The sequence below is a fragment of the Rhinolophus sinicus genome, chromosome 4 (assembly GCF_057876585.1).
Source record: "Rhinolophus sinicus isolate RSI-liver-muscle chromosome 4, RSI-T2T, whole genome shotgun sequence".
Lineage (NCBI taxonomy): Eukaryota > Metazoa > Chordata > Mammalia > Chiroptera > Rhinolophidae > Rhinolophus > Rhinolophus sinicus.
In genome coordinates, this window is record NC_142504.1 from 42,559,963 (window position 1) to 42,579,898 (window position 19,936).

General features: G+C 30.8%; 1 protein-coding gene across 3 annotated transcripts in view; it reads left to right on the top strand.

Moving 5' to 3' along the window:
* HGF (hepatocyte growth factor) overlaps positions 1-19,936 on the top strand; it is a 71,040-nt gene that overhangs the window by 41,985 nt on the left and 9,119 nt on the right. For all 3 annotated transcript variants that reach the window (XM_019746907.3, XM_088797791.1, XM_019746908.3), the window contains 5 exons: positions 744-871; positions 8,679-8,781; positions 12,081-12,214; positions 17,186-17,224; positions 18,432-18,528. In XM_019746907.3, the coding sequence (XP_019602466.1) occupies positions 744-871; positions 8,679-8,781; positions 12,081-12,214; positions 17,186-17,224; positions 18,432-18,528 (501 nt within the window). The remainder of the gene's footprint in view (positions 1-743; positions 872-8,678; positions 8,782-12,080; positions 12,215-17,185; positions 17,225-18,431; positions 18,529-19,936) is intronic.

The window sequence follows — 19,936 nt, forward strand, 5'->3', positions numbered from 1 at the left end:
ATAATATAATATAATATAATATAACCAGGTTTTATATTAATTTTTGTTCCAAAAAACGCATTAGAGCTGATTGCCCATCTAGGTCTTATTTTTGGTGAAACAGGGTAGTTAGGTTTTCTGTATTATAATTAAGCCTTCATTTTACAAAAATATTTATAAAGATTCAAGTAACTTCTGAAAATCAAGACATTACTACTTTATAATTAAAGTAAATCTATGTAGCAAATTAAATAAATCAAGCAAATACAGAATTCATGGAAGAAATAGCTATCATTTTTTTGTGACAAATGTTTGAATAGATGGAACTTTCATTATAAATGAGAGTAGTTAATAACTATTACTAATAGTCTTTCTTCTACAGAGAGATACATGTTGTTTTCATATTATATATGGGCCATGAAATCATAATAAATAGGTTGGTTTTAAAAAATTGTAACAGTTGAGAGTACAAGTCTTGAGAATGAGAAGAATGAAGGGGTACTATTTCTCTCTTTCATGGAACAGTAGTGTTTGTGTGGAACTCAAGGCATTGGAAAGAAAAAAATACTGACATCTGACAGCATTTATTTTAGTAACGGGGCAGTGTCAGTTGTGTATATTAAATTCTAAATTGTTACAACTACCCTAAAGCTAAAACTTAGAATTATATTTATAGACATGCATACATTCTGGGGTTTTAGAAATGTTAACTCCATCAGTGTAAGAACTCGTGAAATTTATATTAACAAACTTATTCTCAATAGGGACCTAAGAGAAAATTATTGCCGAAATCCAGATGGGGCTGAGTCACCCTGGTGTTTTACCACGGATCCAAACATCCGAGTCGGCTACTGCTCCCAAATTCCAAAATGTGACGTGTCAAGTGGACAAGGTAATAGTTGACATTTTGCAGTGTGGGCCTGATTAAATTTAGGGGAAATGCCTAAAAGAGAGTTCACATTTTACAGAAGATCTACTTCTCATTGTACTAGTTTCGCTGGCTAGTAGCAAAGTCACCAAGTCTAAAGTTGGATTTCTTTTTCATATTAATTTCTTCAACATTTATTTATTGATTTTACTGTGTGCCAGTGCCAGGCACAGTTCTAGGCACTGGAGATATGCCAGTAAAGAAAACAAAATTCTCTGACCCCATGGAAATAATTTCTAGCAAACAGAAAACAAGCAAAATGAAAAAGGAGGTGGGGATTGTAAGTTAGTTTGTAGTAAGTGCTAGAAAGAAAAATGTCTCAGTTAGGAGAAAGGTATGTTGGTATTTTATATTTTAATTGTTTGGGAAGATCTTACATATTAAGGTAACATTTAAGGAGGAACTGAGATAAGTGAGGGAACAGCATGTGTGATGTGCAAACATTTATAAAAAGCATTTTCAGTAGAGAAAATCTGCAAATGAAAATGACATGAAATGGGAGAGTGCTTGAAAAGTTTCAAGGAAAGAAACAGCACATCTTGTGACTAGTACAGAATGAACATGATAGAGAGTAGCAGGAGATGAGGTTACAGAGCTATTGGGCTAAAATTGCATAGGGTGATTGTTTCAGTAATTCAGGCAAGAGATGGGAGTGGCGTGGACCTGAGTGTTAGCAGTGGTAGCAGTGGAGATGCTGTGTAGCAGGGTGGTTTGGGAAAATCACCATTGTACCTGGAAACATAGATGCCATTGAAGATAATTGTTTCAGGGAAAAGTAGTAGAGAAAAGTCAGACTGAAATAGGTTTAAAAATAGAAATCATTTGTCAAAGATTAATAATAATGTTGGGCTCTGGACATTCATTGGTATCCATGAATTCAGAGTTATGGTTTTAAATAATCATATTATTTCACTTAAATATGATTTTGGTGGTTATAGTCATGGTCAGTCCTGAATTATCCCAAAAAGGCTAAGCCAAATTTAAAGCTTCATTTCATAGATTTTTTTTTTTTTTTTTTTTGCCCTATACATACTCTTCCATCCTTAACTTTTTTCTTAGTGACATTTTGCATGAAAAACTGAAACAATTGTAGAGGGAAGAAGGGATGAGTTCCTTTTCAGTCAGTTTCACTGTTCTTTGGCAGATTTAAAAGCTCAGCTGGAAATAAAACTAAAACCAATGACTAGGGGAGGTTTGGTACCAACTGGATCTTCTTTGTCCCTGTGTTGTTCACTTAATTATTGATAATTTATGAATGATAGAGGCAGATTATAACAATTGTTTTTATAAACTTCTGGTGTGTATTAAGAAACTTTAATGTTGTTGCAAATGGTAAGATTTCATTTTTATTTATGGCAGAGTAATGTGTCATTGTATAAATGTACCACAATTTCTTTATCCAATCATCTATTGATAGGCATTTCAGTTGTTTCAATATCTTGCCTATTATGAATAGCGCTGCCATAAGCATAGGGGTACATATATTTTTTGAATTAATGTTTGGATTTCTTTGGATAAATACGCAGGAGTAGAACTGCTGAGTCATAAGGCAGTTCTATTTTTAATTTTTTGAGGAATATCCATACTGTTTTCCATAGTGGCTGTAACAATTTACAATCCTACCAACAGTGCACGAGGGTTCCTTTTTCTCTACATCCTTGCCAACACTTGTTTGTTGATTTATTGATGACAATCGTTCTGACAGGAGTGAGGTGGTATCTCATTGTGGTTTTTATTTGAATTTCTCTGATGATCAGTGACTTTGAGCATCTTTTCATATGTCTATTGACTATTTATATGTCCTCTTTAGAGAAATGTCTCTTCATGTCCTCTGCCCATATTTTAATTGGGTGTTTTTGTGGGTTTTTTTGGTGTTGAATTGTATGATTTTTAAAAATAAATTTTGGATATTAACCCCTTATCAGAGGTATCATTGGCAAATAATCTTCTCCCATTCAGTAAGATGTCTAAAGAATATTATGCTAAGTGAAATAAGCCAGACTGAGAAAGACAATTACCATACGATCTTACTTATACATAGAATCTAAAGAACACAATAAACAATCAAACAAAACAAATAGACGTGGAGATATGGAGAAAAAAGCTTATGGTTGCTAGATGGAAGGAAAGTTGGGGCATGGGGTAGGAGGTGAAGGGATTAGAAAGTACCAATTAGTAGTCACAAAATAGTCATGGGGATGTGAAATACAGTATGGGCAATATAACCAATAGTGTTGTATAGATTATGTAGGGTGCCAGATGGATACTAGACTTATCGAAGAGATCACTTCATAGATTGTGTAGATGCCTGACCACTGTGCTGTGCACCTTAAGCTGATATAGAATAATATTGAATGTCAACTATAATTAAATATGTAAATATGTACACATACATATAGTTGTCACACTATATAAAGTACAGCATAGGGAATACAGTCAATGATATTATAACAGTTATGTATAATGTCAGAGGGGTAGTAGGTTGGGTTATCACTTTGTGAGGGATGTAAATGTCTAATCATTATGCTGTTTTATAAATCTGAAACTAATATAAAAATTAAATTAAATTAATACCTTCAAGAAATGCATCTTGAATTCTCAAAGCAATACTGTTGGACTCTCTAAATGAATAAAGGTCTATTTATAAACCTTGAAGAGAATAAGATAGTTTTATGTACAATATATATACTGCACTCACCAAAGGATCAGGTAATAGAATATGAAAATTCTGCCTTTTGGAAGTCAAGCAGATGTTATTGCTTATCTAATAAGTACACACATGAATAAATGAAGACATTTGTTTCATGGAATTTAAATACCTTGCCTAAATCCTCAAATTAACACAGCTGGGATTGAATCTAACTCTCCTTAAAATGACCTTCCTATTACTCCACACTTTCTCCCTTTCATTAATACTTTAACATATTGTTTTTTAACATATTATTTTTGTTTAGTAATATTGTATATAATACATGCAACAAGGTGTAGGCTCCGTGGGGCAATTTAAAAATGGAGAGGTCCTACTTGAGAGACACTGTTAGCCAATTCAACATTCGGTTGTGAAATATTAACATACAGTTATGCTATTGTATGATATTGCCAAGGTAATAGTATGCATTGTTACATGTCTGATATGTATGCATGCATGCACACACACATGTGCACGCACACACACATGAAAATATGTTGCTTTTATCCTTCTCCATATAATAGAAAATAAAAGTTTCACATATAGATTGATGAGTTAGAAAGTTTCTCAAATCTTGCAGTACCTGAATTAGTATATATATGCTATTCTATTTGAATATTAAATAACTCTTAAAAAACTTAAACTGCAGAAGTTCTTTAAAAATACCAATAAAACTTATTAGATTTTATAAGATATACTTAAGAAGTAGAGAGAAGACAATTCACAGCTTTAAATATTTACTTCAATATCAAAAATAATGAAGACAAGTCAATGAAATTTACAACTCAAGGAGTTGGTGAGAAAAGTAAACCAAAAGCAATATAAGAAAGAAAAAAGAAACAATGATAAAAGCGGATGTTAATAAGGCAGAGAAAGAAAAAGAGAACTAATGACTAAAGCAAAATAATGTTTCTTTGAAAAAAATTAATAAAATAGACAACACCTGCTGTCTCAAGAAAGGAACATCTCTCTATCTATCTATCTATCTATCTATCTATCTATCTATCTATCTATCTATCATCTATCTATCTATATATACACATATATATATAAAGCATATATATATGCTTAATTATTTTTAAAAATTATAAAATTTAATTATTTAGAATGTATGTTATAGATATCATTTAATTATAAAATATAATTATCAAGAGAGATAACCATTAAAATAGGAAAAGTAGTAAACATAAGAGGCTATTTTATACAACATCATGGAAAAAAACTTTGAAAATAAAAATGAAATGGCTTGAATTGCCCCTGGTAGAGATAGAAAGTTTAAATAGACCGATTCTTATAGACAAAATATACAAATTTGTTAATGAACTACTCTAGCAAAAATATACCATGTCTTGATGAATTCACAGACCAGATAATCTCAATGCTAAATAAATTGCCCTGTAGCTTAACAAATACAGTAACACTTCCAAAATGTTTTTATGACAGAATTCTAGCATTGATACCTAAACATGATAAAGACAGCACTGAATAAAACTATAGTAGTATCTCATTTGTTAATATTAATATACAGATACTAAATGAAATTTGGGTGAATGGTTCAATAAAGCAACCACCACTTACTTCATCAGGAAACATTAGAGACATTCGTAATAAGGTAAAAGAAAAGAAAAACAAGAATCTCTGCTATCTCTAACATTGTAAATATAAGTTATTGTATTTCCCTTTAACAGTCTATTGGAGATATTATTGCATACAACTAGATAAGAAAGCATATTGATTGGGTAAAAAAGCAAAAGACCTCTGTTTATGTGAATGATATAATAGTAATATAGTTGGAAAACTGAATTCAACTAATATAAAATTTCACTAAGGTAGTAGGATATACAATTAATGTACAAATATCAATAGCATTATATATATGAGTTTGAAGATCTAATTAAATAAAAAGCTACATCTATATTAGTAACAAAATAGATGGAAACTCAGGAATAAACTTATAAAGATATGTGCAAAATATATGTAATAAAATTTTAAATCACTTTGAAAAGCCATGAAACTGTACTTTAACATGTAGAAAAAGATTCATTATCCTAAATATGAGAACCCAACATTATAAATACATAAACTATACCTAAGCTAATTAATAAATTTGATGTGATGTTATTAAATAGATCTACAAGTCTTTTTCTGATTCCAAACATATTGATTCTAAAGTTCTCCTATAAAAATAAATATGTAAGTATACCAAGGAAAACATTGGAAAAAAGTGATTAGAGGTAATTAAACATCAGACATTAAAATATTTTATGAACAGTTTATAATTAAAAGAGTGTAGTTCTAGCCCATGAATAAATGGACAATTGGAGCAAAACACAGAGTCCAGAAGCAGACTGTTTACTGGGGGTCATTATATTAAGAATGTGACATTATATATCACTGAATGAAAAATGAATTTTTAAACTGTAGTAGTGGATCAACAGGTAACAATTTGGAAAAATGATAAAGTTAAATTCATGCCTTATACTATACCTGAAAATAAACTCCAAATGGATTAGAGATGTGAATGTAAAAGAGGAAACCATATAAATACTAGAAGTAAACTTGGAAGAATGCCTTTATAACTTAGATGTGATGAAATGCTTTCTAATTAACACTCAAAATCTAGAGGCAAAAAATAAAAAAAATTATATAAACGACATCAAAAACCTACCATGGCAAAAGAACAACAACAACAATAACAACAAAACAAACATTCAAAAGACAGTGGCAATATTGAAATAAGTTTTGAATATCATAAATAAAGAAAATATTTTAATATGGAAAAAAGCTGAAATTGAAAAATAAAGGACCAAAAATTTTAAATAATGGAAGAATACATGAACAAAAAGATTTCTTTAAAAATGGATATCAAAAGTCCCTTAAGCATATGAAATTGTGCTTAAATTCACATATAACAAGAGAAAAGTAAAATATAAGTATTGAGATGTCTCACAACATGAAACTTCCATTTCTCAAATATGCATTCCCCAAAATTCAAAAGCTAAAAAGCACTATCTTTGGGAAGAGCTATATGGGCTAAGGAACTCTCACACATTGCTCTCAGGAGTGCAAAATGGTACAATATTATGGAACAGAATTTTATAATAATAAAATAACATATGCATTCCCCCTTTAGCCCAATAATGCACTACCAATACCTCAAAATATAGCTCCAGCGTATGCAAAAACATATACAAGTGTATTTTTTTATTGCAGCATTTTCTGTACTAGCAGAATAACCCAAACAAACTCAGGCAATGAAAAAAGAATGAATGAAAAAACTCTCCATGAACTTATATCAAGTGATTTTCAAGTATATTGTTAATTTTAAAAAAACATAGCAAAAAAAAAGCAAGACATTAAAGTATATAGTTGATATTCTATTAGTAATAAATAAATGAATTTACTACTAGTAATAAAGAATGGGATATAATAATGTACAGAATATATATACAAATATTTTATAGTCATAGTATATATGTATATATGTGTATTCTATACATAGGTATATACTTTTATATATATACACTTACATTTATGTAAGTGTGTATGTATTTTTTCACTGTGTTAACTGATTCCTGAACAAATTATTAAATTATTTTTTAAATTTTATTAGGATTTATACCTATTATTTATAATAACAGAGTGTATTCAAAACCAATGATAATATACTATAGTTTACAAAGTTTAAAACAGAGACTGATCTCAATGTTGATGTATACTTGTAGATAACATTTTATAGTCAAATCTACAGGTTTTATTCATACAAAAATTAAGAATGTTTCACAGATAATCACTTTTTTAAATACATGTTATTATTTCAAAATATGGAATAGTGTTTCCTTTAAGATGTAGAACTGCAACTTATTTGGAAGAGCTTGACTTCTTTTCATGATTTTTTAAAAATTAAGAATATGGACACTTAGATCAATGCTTAAGAGAACACAAATTGCTCAAGTGAAAAAAAGTAAAAAATAAAACCACATGGGACATGATGAAAGATGCAGGAGCCAGTTTAAAGTGGCTCCTATTGGCTAAATTTGGAACAATTTGAGCATCAAAATGAATAACAGGAATAGATTATATATCACATTGAATTAAAAAAATCCATATTTATATTATTCCTTCTACCACTAGTACTAGTATTACTACTACTATCATTGTAACTAATACTGGTACTACTAATGCCTAAATGGAAGGAGTAGGGGAGAAGGAAATGCTCTCATTGACAAGAATGACAGCTAATAAATAAAGTATAGGAAATCAAAAAATAACTACTTTAAAACCAGCATAGTACTACTTCATGCAAAATTAAGCAAAGTATGCCAAAGCCATTTTGTGAAAATTGTTTGACAATAGGATGTTTACTCTGTCTCAAAGGCCACAACAATTTCTTTTGTTGTTATTGTTATATACAAAGAGAAGTTCTTCCTTTACACCACTTAACCAAGTTATGAAACTCACCACCAATCATGAAACAAACTGATATCATATGTTGCATGATATAATGCTTTGAATAGGACAAAATATCACCTATGCAATATCCCTGTCTTAAACTTGGTTTTATTTTTGGGAAAATAAAAAGACAAAATGAAATTAAAGAGCATTTGCAAAACAGTTGGTTCCAGTGACTCGAGAATCTCCTGAAAGATAAAAACCAAAACAGAGCAAATGTGAGGAGTACATGATTATTCATTACATCATTCTTTCCTGTGGCATAAATTTTTCAGAAAAAAATGTTGGGAAATACATATGTCATTCTAAAAATTCTCATTTCTTTGGTGTCCCTAAGAGCCACTCATTTAATTTTGTATTTGATTTTTTTAAAAAAAATACTGTGTAACTTGCTGCATAAACTCATTTTAATGAAAAAGAAATTTGGCTGAAAATAAAGATATTGTAATTTGAAATATTTAAATCTGTGATTTGTACAAATTTCAGAGTGCTTTAATTTTTACGTTGATTTTCATGAACTTATATGCTTATAAAAATGTTTTTGTTCTATCCTCCCTAGTATTTACTAGTTGTTGTTTTTTTGTGTTTTTTTTTGTGTGTGTGTGTGTTTTTCCATGTATTTACATTTAGATTGTTATCGTGGGAATGGCAAAAATTACATGGGCAATTTATCCAAAACACGATCTGGACTAACATGTTCAATGTGGGACAAGAACATGGAAGACTTACACCGGTGTGTAAATATATTTCTTTCAATAGTTAGTATGTAGTGATAACAGCAAATAGGTATATTCATGTATATTGCTATTTCTTTCTATTACTTGTGTATCATTGTAAGCTAACAAAAACATTAGTTTGATGATTCGTGGAACTCAATGTAATAATTTCTAAGTAGCAAACTTTTAAATAAGTTAGTCAATCCAGCACATATTTATTGAGCATTTACTGTATGTTTTGCTCTGTGATAGGTGCCATGGGAAACAGTAACAAAAAGTGGGCACACATTTTAGCTTCATCTTTGAGCAAGATACGGTTATATTGAGAAAACAATTATATAACTTGATAAAGACAGTGTATAATTAAGTAGCAAAGCTCATGTTTCATATAGTACATTATATTATTATTTCTCATAATTAATTATTAATTGCTAATCATGAAAAATTAATAAGTTACAATTTTCATGTACATACATACCTTAATATCCAATTAACTACTAGAAACTTAGCGAGACGTAATTCCTTGTATAGCCTGATTTTGACATACAAAATTTTTCTATAATTAAAGGAATGTATATGTAATTGGAAAAAAAATCTATATATTTCAGAGAATTAGAGATTTTGACATTGGATATATTCACAGAAAAATAAGTTATTTTCCACTCAACCCTAGCAATAATGCTAATGTGATTGAAATTATAAAAGTATGAGACATAGTTGTGACGTAAAACCAATATTTAATAAATATCCAAGAATATATGCACTAGACTAAAAGATAAAAATGTTAGTGTCATTTGATCAAGTACACAATTGTTTTACGTGAGTTGTTGTCTCATTTGGCCATCACAGTGCTATATCCAAGATATTTCTTTATGTGTGAATAAGAATTTTAGGACTCAGAGAAGTTGAGTCATTTTGCATCCAGTCCCACTTTAACTTAAAGCCTTTACTTTTTTCCAAAATGTACTAACTAGTGGATGATATTGTTTCAATTCATTTACTTCATAAACAGTGACAGTTCTAAGCAGTGCTCTCTGATGTAAATAGGCAATTCACATATGTAAGCTGCACATGTACTTTTAAGTTTTGTAATAGCCACATTTAAAGAAGTAAAAATCAACAGGCAAATTATTTTTAATAATATATTTTTTAATCCCACATATTTAAAGCTTCTTAAAATTTTAATATGTATTCAATATAAAAATTATTAATGAGGTCTGTTACATTTTTTCATATTAAACCTTCAAAACCTGGTGTATTTTAACAATTATAGCACCTCTTAATTTGTACTAGCCACATACCAATTTCTCGGTAATCACATGTAGCTGGTAGCTACTATGTTAGACACCGTAGCTCTAGGACTTCGAAGATAAGCAGAATTCTGCACTCATTGATCTCACACTCTAGTATGGAATGCCAGAGAACAGGAAATGCCAAGACTATTATAAATGCCAGGGGGAAATCACATATTTTATGCTGTGGAAAAACCCAAGCCTTAGATAGTCAGGAAGACTTCCTAGAGGAAGAGACATTAGTTGGGACATACATGATAAGTAGGAATTGGTAAAAGGAAATGTAGGAGGAAGAGTACGTCAGGCAGAAGGAATAGCTTGTGCAAATGCCCAAAGATTGAAGTGTTTAAAAATCAGAAATATTTTTAGTAAGGTTGAAACATAGTGTAATTTGGTCAATGTCCACAGAGAAGGAATTCTCCAGTGGCAATACCATACAAAGCCCTATAAACTGTGGTAAGAAGTTTCAATTTTATCCTAAGCATTCATTAAATAATTTTAAGCAAGAATTGGCATGATTGAAATTAAATGATTTCAACACTGCTATTTTTAAAATTATTTTTACAAATTGAGTGTGGTGGATCTAGCTCTTATGGACTAATATGAGATAATTGTACCAACTCTGCCTTCAGTGATCTCACATAGGAAGGTCGTCATTTTTATGGTGAAATTATTTACACCACAGAAATTAGTATGAACAACAAATAAAGACTCCCCTCATACACACCTCAGAGTGCCAGTTAAACATTTAGCAGCATACTATTGGAAATATGTGACATATTTATTCAGGTATCACTGTGGTTATAATAATGAATTAATTGGGTTTGGTTTGGCGTATGGAAATAATTTAAAGTCATTTGGAGAAAATTTGTACAAAATTGATGCATGACTAAGTTGTGTGGTACCATTTTGGTTCAAGAACAAACTACACCTGAGTAAGGAGGTAATACAGCATGGTGGTTTTGAACATTGACTCTGGAAAGAGTCATGTATTCAAACCCCTGCTCTACTGCTTATAAGCCATGTGTCCTCAAATATATAATAACATCATCTTAGAGCAGATTTCATTATGTTGGTCGACGTTTCTACATGTAAATCACATATAATAGAATCTAGCACTTAGTAAGTACTATATATGCTTGCTGTTATTATTTCTCCAGAAAATGAACCTAAGTTTGGAAAGATAATCCAAGTTCCCACATCCAAACTCTTCTTGATTTTTAAAATGACATATTAATTACATTGAAACATTGTAGTAATGAATAATCCAAAACAAATCCAGTTAGGTGTATAGTTTTCATAACTTAGGATAGCCATGTGGAATTTGACTCCATTAATGTTATTGAGGTAAATATAAATGTTGATGTTATATGAGTAGTCATGGTTTTATATAATAACATACAATATTTTTGCTTTTCTTTGTAATAAATTTTGTTAAGATATAAAATAAGAAAAGCTAAAGTATTACTCAGTTATCTATGAAAAAAATTGTATTTTGTAACTCTATGACGAGTAGTATTTTAAAATTTAACTATTTTGTTAGCACATTATTATTAATTTTTTAATATATCTTATACTTTGTCATAGTGATTTGGCTAGTGATGCTTCAAGTGTTTCTGAAATATAAAAAGAATACTTTGCAATGGCTTATATTTTTTATGTATTTTAGAGCTTTGATCTTTATTCTCTGCTCTTTTTTTATCAAGGTTTCTCCATTTCTATGCACAAAGGTATTGTTACCTTGCCACTGCACTTATTAAACAGAAGTAAAGTCACAAAATCTTTCATGTTATCTATGCTAATTATGCATCCCTGTTCCAAATGCTGGAGTTAGAAAACATGCTTCGAAACCGTTAGAACAACAAACTAAATCTCAAACAAAGTAACCGAAATTTATACTAGTCGATGCATGTGTTGTATCTATAATGAAAGTTATGTGTTAGGATTATATCTTCTTGATGACATTTTGTTTTTGTTGGACAAAATAAGCATCTTGTGATATTCAGAGTTTATTGTTTATGCAGGCACATCTTCTGGGAACCAGATGCTAGTAAGCTGAATAAGAATTACTGCCGGAATCCTGATGATGACGCCCATGGTCCCTGGTGTTACACCGGGAATCCTCTTATTCCTTGGGATTACTGCCCTATTTCTCGTTGTAAGTATAATTAGTGATCTTTTTTAGATGACATATGTTAAATATACTGCATCTCCTTTAAATTGATACCTTAATCGGAGGTAGAAATAATATAGGAAGGCTGCAGCTGACCCCCAAGTGAGGAGGCACTCCAGAGAGCAACAAACAAACACACACACACACACACACACACACACACCTTTTTTCATTTTTCATCTAGACAAGGAGACATTCTGCTCACCATTTAAAGAAGATTTCCCTCCCTTAGGAGATTTCCATTTGGAATCCAGAAACAATAAATGGCCGTGGTTCTAATATGACTGTTCTAGAATGACTTCTCCATGCCCCACCACGAATGCTAGCTGTTCAGTTTCTGAATGTAGCCAAGCTCTCAGCAAAGCCCCCAGCCCACTAACAGACCAACAAACAGACCTGAAATAGTGGTGCTTCCATCATCTTCTCTTTTCTTTGGCCAAATAGGAAGCCTAGAGTATTCCATCCACTTCTCTGGCCCAAGATTATTTTTTTAAAAGAATATTAGTGTGTAAATTAAAAGATATATGTAAAATATATATGTCTGATTTTCTTCATATAAAAGAGCTCCTATATATCAGTAAGAAAAAGATGAGATAATTCAGGATATAATGAAGAAAATTAATTTTCAAAAATAAATATAATTAATAAACAAATGAAAGACATTAAAACTTAATAGTGAGAAAAATGAAACTATAAAACTTAAGAAATAATTTCCACCTAGCAGGTTGTCAAATAAAACGATTGTTAACACCCAATATTAGTGGGGGCCTGGGTAATCAATACTGTGTTACAGTTTGAAATGGTAACCCTGTCTGGAAGTAGATTGGGGAAACGTACCTGCATTTTTCAACCTCAGCATTACAGCCATGTTGTGCTAGATAAATCTCATGGAAGGCTGTGCTGTGCAATGTAAGATGTTTACTGCTGTCCCTGGCCTCTTCCTACTAGATGTCAATAGCACCACCAGTCACTCCAGTCATGACAATCCAAAATATCTCCAGATGTTGCTAAGTGTCCCCATGGAGTGGGCAAAATAACCTCCACTGAGATCCGCTGATGTAGAGCAATTGATAGTCAGATAGGAATATGTCCTCAATACGTTATTGAGTGAAAAAGCCTTATTATAAAGCTGCGTCAGTAGCATGGATTCATTGTACTATGCTACACATCTCACAGCTCCATGTTATAGCAAACATCTTTAAACACTATGTTAATCTACCTTCTTTTTTAAAAAAGGACACACCTTTATAAGTTGAGTAAGAGTGTATTTTAAGACTTTTTTTGTGTGTGAGACAAAGCCAGTAGCAAGTACCTTGAAAACAGCAGCAAAAATACCCACTTTAAAAATTAGAGATTAGATTGAAGAAATTATGTTTGCTGTAAAACATGAAATAAAAATACAAGTCTATATTTTTCCTTAATGTATGTCAAATCAAAGAGAGAATTTCTCACCTTAGGTGGAAACACTAGTCATGTCTCATGATATTTAGCATAAAAAGGAAAACTTCTTAAATACAGTGTTAATAAAGTGTATCTATAATTAAGACTTGGAACTTCCCAAACTATTTTTAATAAATTACCTATAATAATAAATATTTATGGTTGCAAAGAAATACTCTTTCATATTTTTATATTTTATTTCATCAGCTATAATCATCGCCTTTCAAATTAATTAGTGTTTCCCTGGGGTTCTACTTTTCCAATATTAGGGATTCATAGGTCCTGAAAATGTTGTATAGAAGACATCTTTCAAGTTTTAACACTAAAATAAGCAAACAAACCTACGTCTCAGGCACACAAACTTTTTTTTTTTAAATGGCTGAAGGATTATTTTTTTTAAATATTACTTTTACCTCATGGTAACTTTTCATGAAGTTTCTATGATTAAGAATAATAGAAGCTAATAGAATATCCAATGATCTAGGAAGAAGAAACAAAATCAATGATCTGGCTTTTATACCAGAATTCTAATTCTTTCCCTGCAGAATTCCAGGTTTATAAAAATCACAGTAGCTTAACTTTAGCACATAGAGGAAAATGTTCCTGTAGAATATAAGGGGGAATGTGCTTTATATTATAACTCTAACTGACACAGGACTCAAATAATTTTAAAGTTTTCAAAACATTTGCAACGAACATTTTAAAACTAAAAGTTGTAATGTGCAGTTGAAAGTCTTCAAGGTATTGTGTTTGATTAAATGCTATTGCAGATAACTCATTTTTATTTCAATGTATTCTGAACATTAATTTCAATAAATATTTTTACACTGTCATTTTTCTAACTCATATTTATAGCCAGGATTTATTTACATTTTCCCACTGGTGAAAGGCTAATAACATTTATCTTTAGTAGATCTGAGTTCTTATTTATTTAACTGCACTGACTGTATAAGTCATTTTTGCACTGTACATTTGTCATACAAAACATTTAAAGGTTTTTATTCCCTTTTAAAATTGCGTACAAAATAATATTTAACATATATTTTAAGATTATCAAATACGTAAAAATAAAACTGTAGCTATAACTATACATTTGTCTATGCCCATATACACTCAATATATCTTTGAAAAATCTTAAGTTTTAACTACTAAGCGTGTATAGTTAAGAGCTTCAACTCTAGGTTCCTGGCTAAGAATTCTAGCTCTGTTACTGTAAGTGCCTTAGGCAAGTAACATCCATTTCTGTTTGTATTTATTTATTATTTATTTATTTATTTATTCATTTATTAACAATTTGAAATTAAGCTCTATTATATGCAAAGCCCTATATAACATGTTAATTATACAACAATATAAACAATATTTCTTACCTTCAAATTATTTTCAGTGTTGAGAGGAGACATTTATGTAAATACTTGCAAATATAATCATTTAAGAAATTCATATTAACATTAGAATATATGATGAGGATGGGAACATAGATATCTGCCTGGAGAAATATGCGATGTTCATAAAGTTTTGAACCCGAATCAAAAATTTAAGAATATATTAAAAGATTTTGTTTGTTTTCAGCAAGAGTTTGTATTTGATTCTGAAGCCATACAAACACACACACACACACACACACACGCACACGCACACGCACACGCACACGCACACACACACACAGAACTACTCTTCCATAGGTATAACTTTTATCATTGACCTGTTTTCCTTCTTTAAAGTTCAATCAATACAACATAAGATTTGTGTTATATATATGGTTTTTCAAATTGAGTACTGTGGTGGAGTTAGTGGTGGAAAAGCAAATGAGAAAAAGTGAGAATAGTATTTGATGGTAAAATGGAAAATGTCTAGAGAGCAGTGTTTTAAGATTTTGCTCATAGCATGCAGCAGAAGTAACTGGGACGCATTTGAAAAATTCATAATTTAGCCTTCAACCCATACTCTCCAGAAATCTGATTTTAAGTGGTATTTCAGCTTATTCTAAATTGTGAGAAATATTGCCTCAGAGGAAATATATATATATATACTCGAGTAATAATATCAATAGTATAATATTAATTTTTAATTAATTATTAAAGTCCATAATTTACAATATCTACACATTTTTTAAAGTTAAATATTTTAGTGAGATACAATGGTGAACTAATACTTTGTTTACCTATTAACTTGATGCTCAGAAACAGGAAACTTGATATGCAATATAAATAATCTGGTCTTTCTCATAAGGATGACATAAGGAATAAATACCTGTTTTTTTATTTTAGAATTTTCTAGTAATTGACTTGTGTGGAAAAACCAATATCCTTGATGTTTTAATGACCCATATTCGGCTTCAGTCCTTCGAATAAGTACAAATTCGGCCTCAATTTGTACTTACTGTAAATTAAAGCACTGACCTAAGCTCTAAGACAAAACCCTCCTCCAGGATAAGCTAAAGGGAAAGAGAAATGATAAAATTTATGTTCGCCTTTTCCCTATTCATTTAAAATGTCTAGATCTGGTAAATGAACTTAAGAAAAACTCTTTAGCAGGTATTGATTCTTTGGAGATTCTCCATAAATAGCAATTAAATTTGCATCTATTACAAAGAATCCATATGCCATTATTGTTTTGTTGCCAGTTTATTTGAGCTCAGGGCATTTCCAGGGATTAACAACCAGCTGGGTCTAACAGTACCTGACTAAACTCTATGCCATCAATTCTGAACAGTCAGACATTAAACTGCAGGAAATGTCTCATGCCTCATTCGTTACTGTGTAAGTATTTTCAAATCCTAGCATCTTCCAAGCCTCACTTTGTAGCAATTAAGCCCCAGTAGGGAGGTTATGAAAAAGGAGTAAGTTATGTGGTTTCAGTCAGAATTAATTTCCAGTTTCTGGTGTTCTCTTTTTTCCATACTCTTTTTTTACTACCATCTGGAAAAAACGATCTTTGAAATATTCTAACAAAACAAAATTATATTCTGTTATCCCTCTTTTCCCAATTATAACGTTGATTTTTATCTTCTGGAATTTTTGAAGTTGTCTGAAGCCTGTGAAGTTTCAATTATACTCAACCATATTTTTTTAAAAAGTGGTTTTCAGAAAAAAATGTAAATGTGCCAAATTACAGTAAAGAACAAACAAACCATAGTCTATCTATATGAATGGCACAAGCAAGCAATAGTGAGCATTGGGGCAATTTAATGAAACGTTCCTGGTGTACAGTGTTGGGCATCTTTGTAGAATGAGGCCACTCCTTAAGGCAGCCAATGGAGTCTCAAGTCATAAAACAGGCCTTTTCCTCATATCACCCGATACCAGTAGGCATGTGTATTCAATATTGTCCAGTAAAAGTGATACATAATTACTCAAAAGAGTACTATTACATTTTATCTTTGAATAAAATGTCAAGAATTTTAGTAAATTATCGAATTCATGGATATTTGAATTTTAGTATATATCTTTGGTTATATATAACAGAAATATGTATCTACTGATTATGCCTATATGTATATATTTATTTTTACAGGTGAAGGTGATACTACACCTACAATAGTCAATTTAGACCGTAAGTAATATTTCAAAATATATAGTATATTTGAGTCTCAGAAATGTCATTATTTTCTTCATAGAAAAATATCTTACCTCTATATTAACTTCCATCATAAAAGTAAATTAATCTATTTATTTTTATTTATTTTTTTCTATGTGCATATGTAATGGGGTTACAAAGGCAACTGTATAATAAATACCAAAATTCAATTCTCTATCAGAAAATAGATGTTATAGTTAACTTTGAGAAAGCATTTACATTGCTTTTAATTTCAGGCAAAATGTATATATGAACCTTTATTTCCTTTAAATTAAACAAAGATGAAAATGTCAAAATGAAACCTGAAGGTTGCAAAGTTACGCAGCGTCTCTGTCATGCTGTGTCTTTAAAGCTCTTTGTGCACTCTACTAGGCAAAGGATGACACAATCTGAGAGATTCAGTTAATCCTGAATTTAAGAAAATCTGTTGAAAGTTACATGTTTTTAATTTTTACATATTTCTTGGGCTAAAGGAATTTATTCAAACGTTTTGATTTAAAAGACTACCTGCTTTGTTCCAAGCTGAAGAAACTATTGGAAATCTATTTTAGACCATGGGAAGGCGTAGAAAGGATAAGGCAAGGGACACAGCGGAAGGTCAGGAAATGTTTACTTGAAAGAATTCTGTACTGTGTCATTTGGATATAGTGATTTAGACATAATAATGTCATTTGGATACAGTTTCAGTAAATATAATGTTGGTAACCTCTTTCAAAATGGCTCTGCATTTTTACTTTACAATTTCAGAAGTAATAAACCAAATATAGTGTTTTATTTTTTCACTCAAGCTCTTGATTTCCATTGACATTTAGAAATAACCACTACAGTTAATAGTGTTTTATTTTACGTTGAGGCTGGTGAGGGAAATACAATTAGCATTAGATCTGAAGAACTTGTTCGTAGTGCTGGGTGAGCAAAGCCACTGTCACTGTCATGGCAACGCTGTTAACCTTGAGCTGATCCGTTTTTCTGTGTTACTCGTCTACCTAAATGAGGATAGCAAACATTTTGTGCCTGATTTGGCTCCATAGTGATAAGATTTACTTTCCCCCCCAAAAAAAATTCTGTACTGACACAATTACAATAGTTACATTTGTATAGTTACCACTGCATTTAAGAAAGCTGAGAGGAAGAGGATTTCAAAATGTTTTTGTCAAAATGTTATGTTTTGTCCTCTTTTTAGATCCTGTAATATCTTGCGCCAAAACAAAACAACTGCGAGTTGTAAATGGAATTCCAACACGAACAAATGTAGGATGGATGGTTAGTTTGAAATACAGGTAATTATTAACAGACACAAATCATATATATTTGGCTTATTTGCAAAAGACGTATTCCCAGCAGTACGGCCATATGTGGTGATGCAGGTTGTGCCCTCCAGATGGGCACCCATAGGAGATGGGCACAGGAGGGGGCTGATGACACTCTGCTTGCCAAAGAGCCCTAGATTTTGCAATTTTTGCCTCCAGAGATAGTGACTTGAAATGTTCGCAAAGGTCACATGTGTGTTGGCATTATTTTACATGTGACACAAGTTCTGATTAATCAAAAGACAACTACACAGAGAACTTATACTCTGATATTGCCATACTAGTTCTAATGCATATGTTATTATAATAATTTCCTAAACTAGGATATTTTGACTTTATTTTCTAACATGCCTACGCATGATCTTATCAGAAATTTTATACTTGTTTATAATTTTTTACTTTTTTCATTGTCATACTAATTAAATAGCAATCATTTAAATTTTAGAATATGTTATCATTAAGAAAAATATTCACAAACAACACTGATGGTTGCATAGCTTGTTTATTATAATATTCAGTATGAATAAAAAAATCTTGACCTGTCTATTTCTCAGTGCTTTTAAGAATCAATGACATATTCTATGTAAAATGACTGCAAAATATACTGTTGTTATTAAGCTTAATAATTAAGCTTATAACAATATTACAAGAATTAAATATTGAAAATGGGAGTTAACTTAAAATCTGATCTTAAAATTTTCTACGTATATTATACTACATATATTACATATACTACATATATTACACCATATGGTAATCAGAATGCTAAAATATCCTTTTCAACATCTAACTCTAGTGGAAACTCATCACGTAACATACCCCAAAATTCACCTGAATTCTAGCCACATTTTCCCTTGTTTTCAAGACACCCTACGTTGCTCCCTATGAGCCATTGTGCTGCTGTTTCTACTGCATGTTGTATATTTTATACCTGGAAAATCCTTCTCATTCTTCAAATACCAGCTCAAATATCTCCTGTTTGGGGAAACCCTCCCTGTTCCTTTACCTCTAGCCTCCTAGAGTAAAGTAAGAAAACATAAATTTTACTACAGTTAAATCACAGTGATATTAAAGTAGAATAGAGACAACTTACGACTGAATTTCTTTTATGAATAATCCAATTCTTAGCAAACATAGAATTTATATCCATTGATATACACCAAGTAGAAGATGGCCTAAAATTCTCTTTTAGTATGTCTTTCTTTCAAAGAGTAAATCATCAAATTTTATAAATATGTATGTTGAAAGTATAGTGTAGCTCTTCTAGGTGTGTAATATGAAATAGAATTTTGAAACTCACCAGAATATTAAAGCTAATTGTGCAATATGAAGATTTAATGAAGACTGTAAAATTTAGGGGGAGTGTTTCATTTTCTTT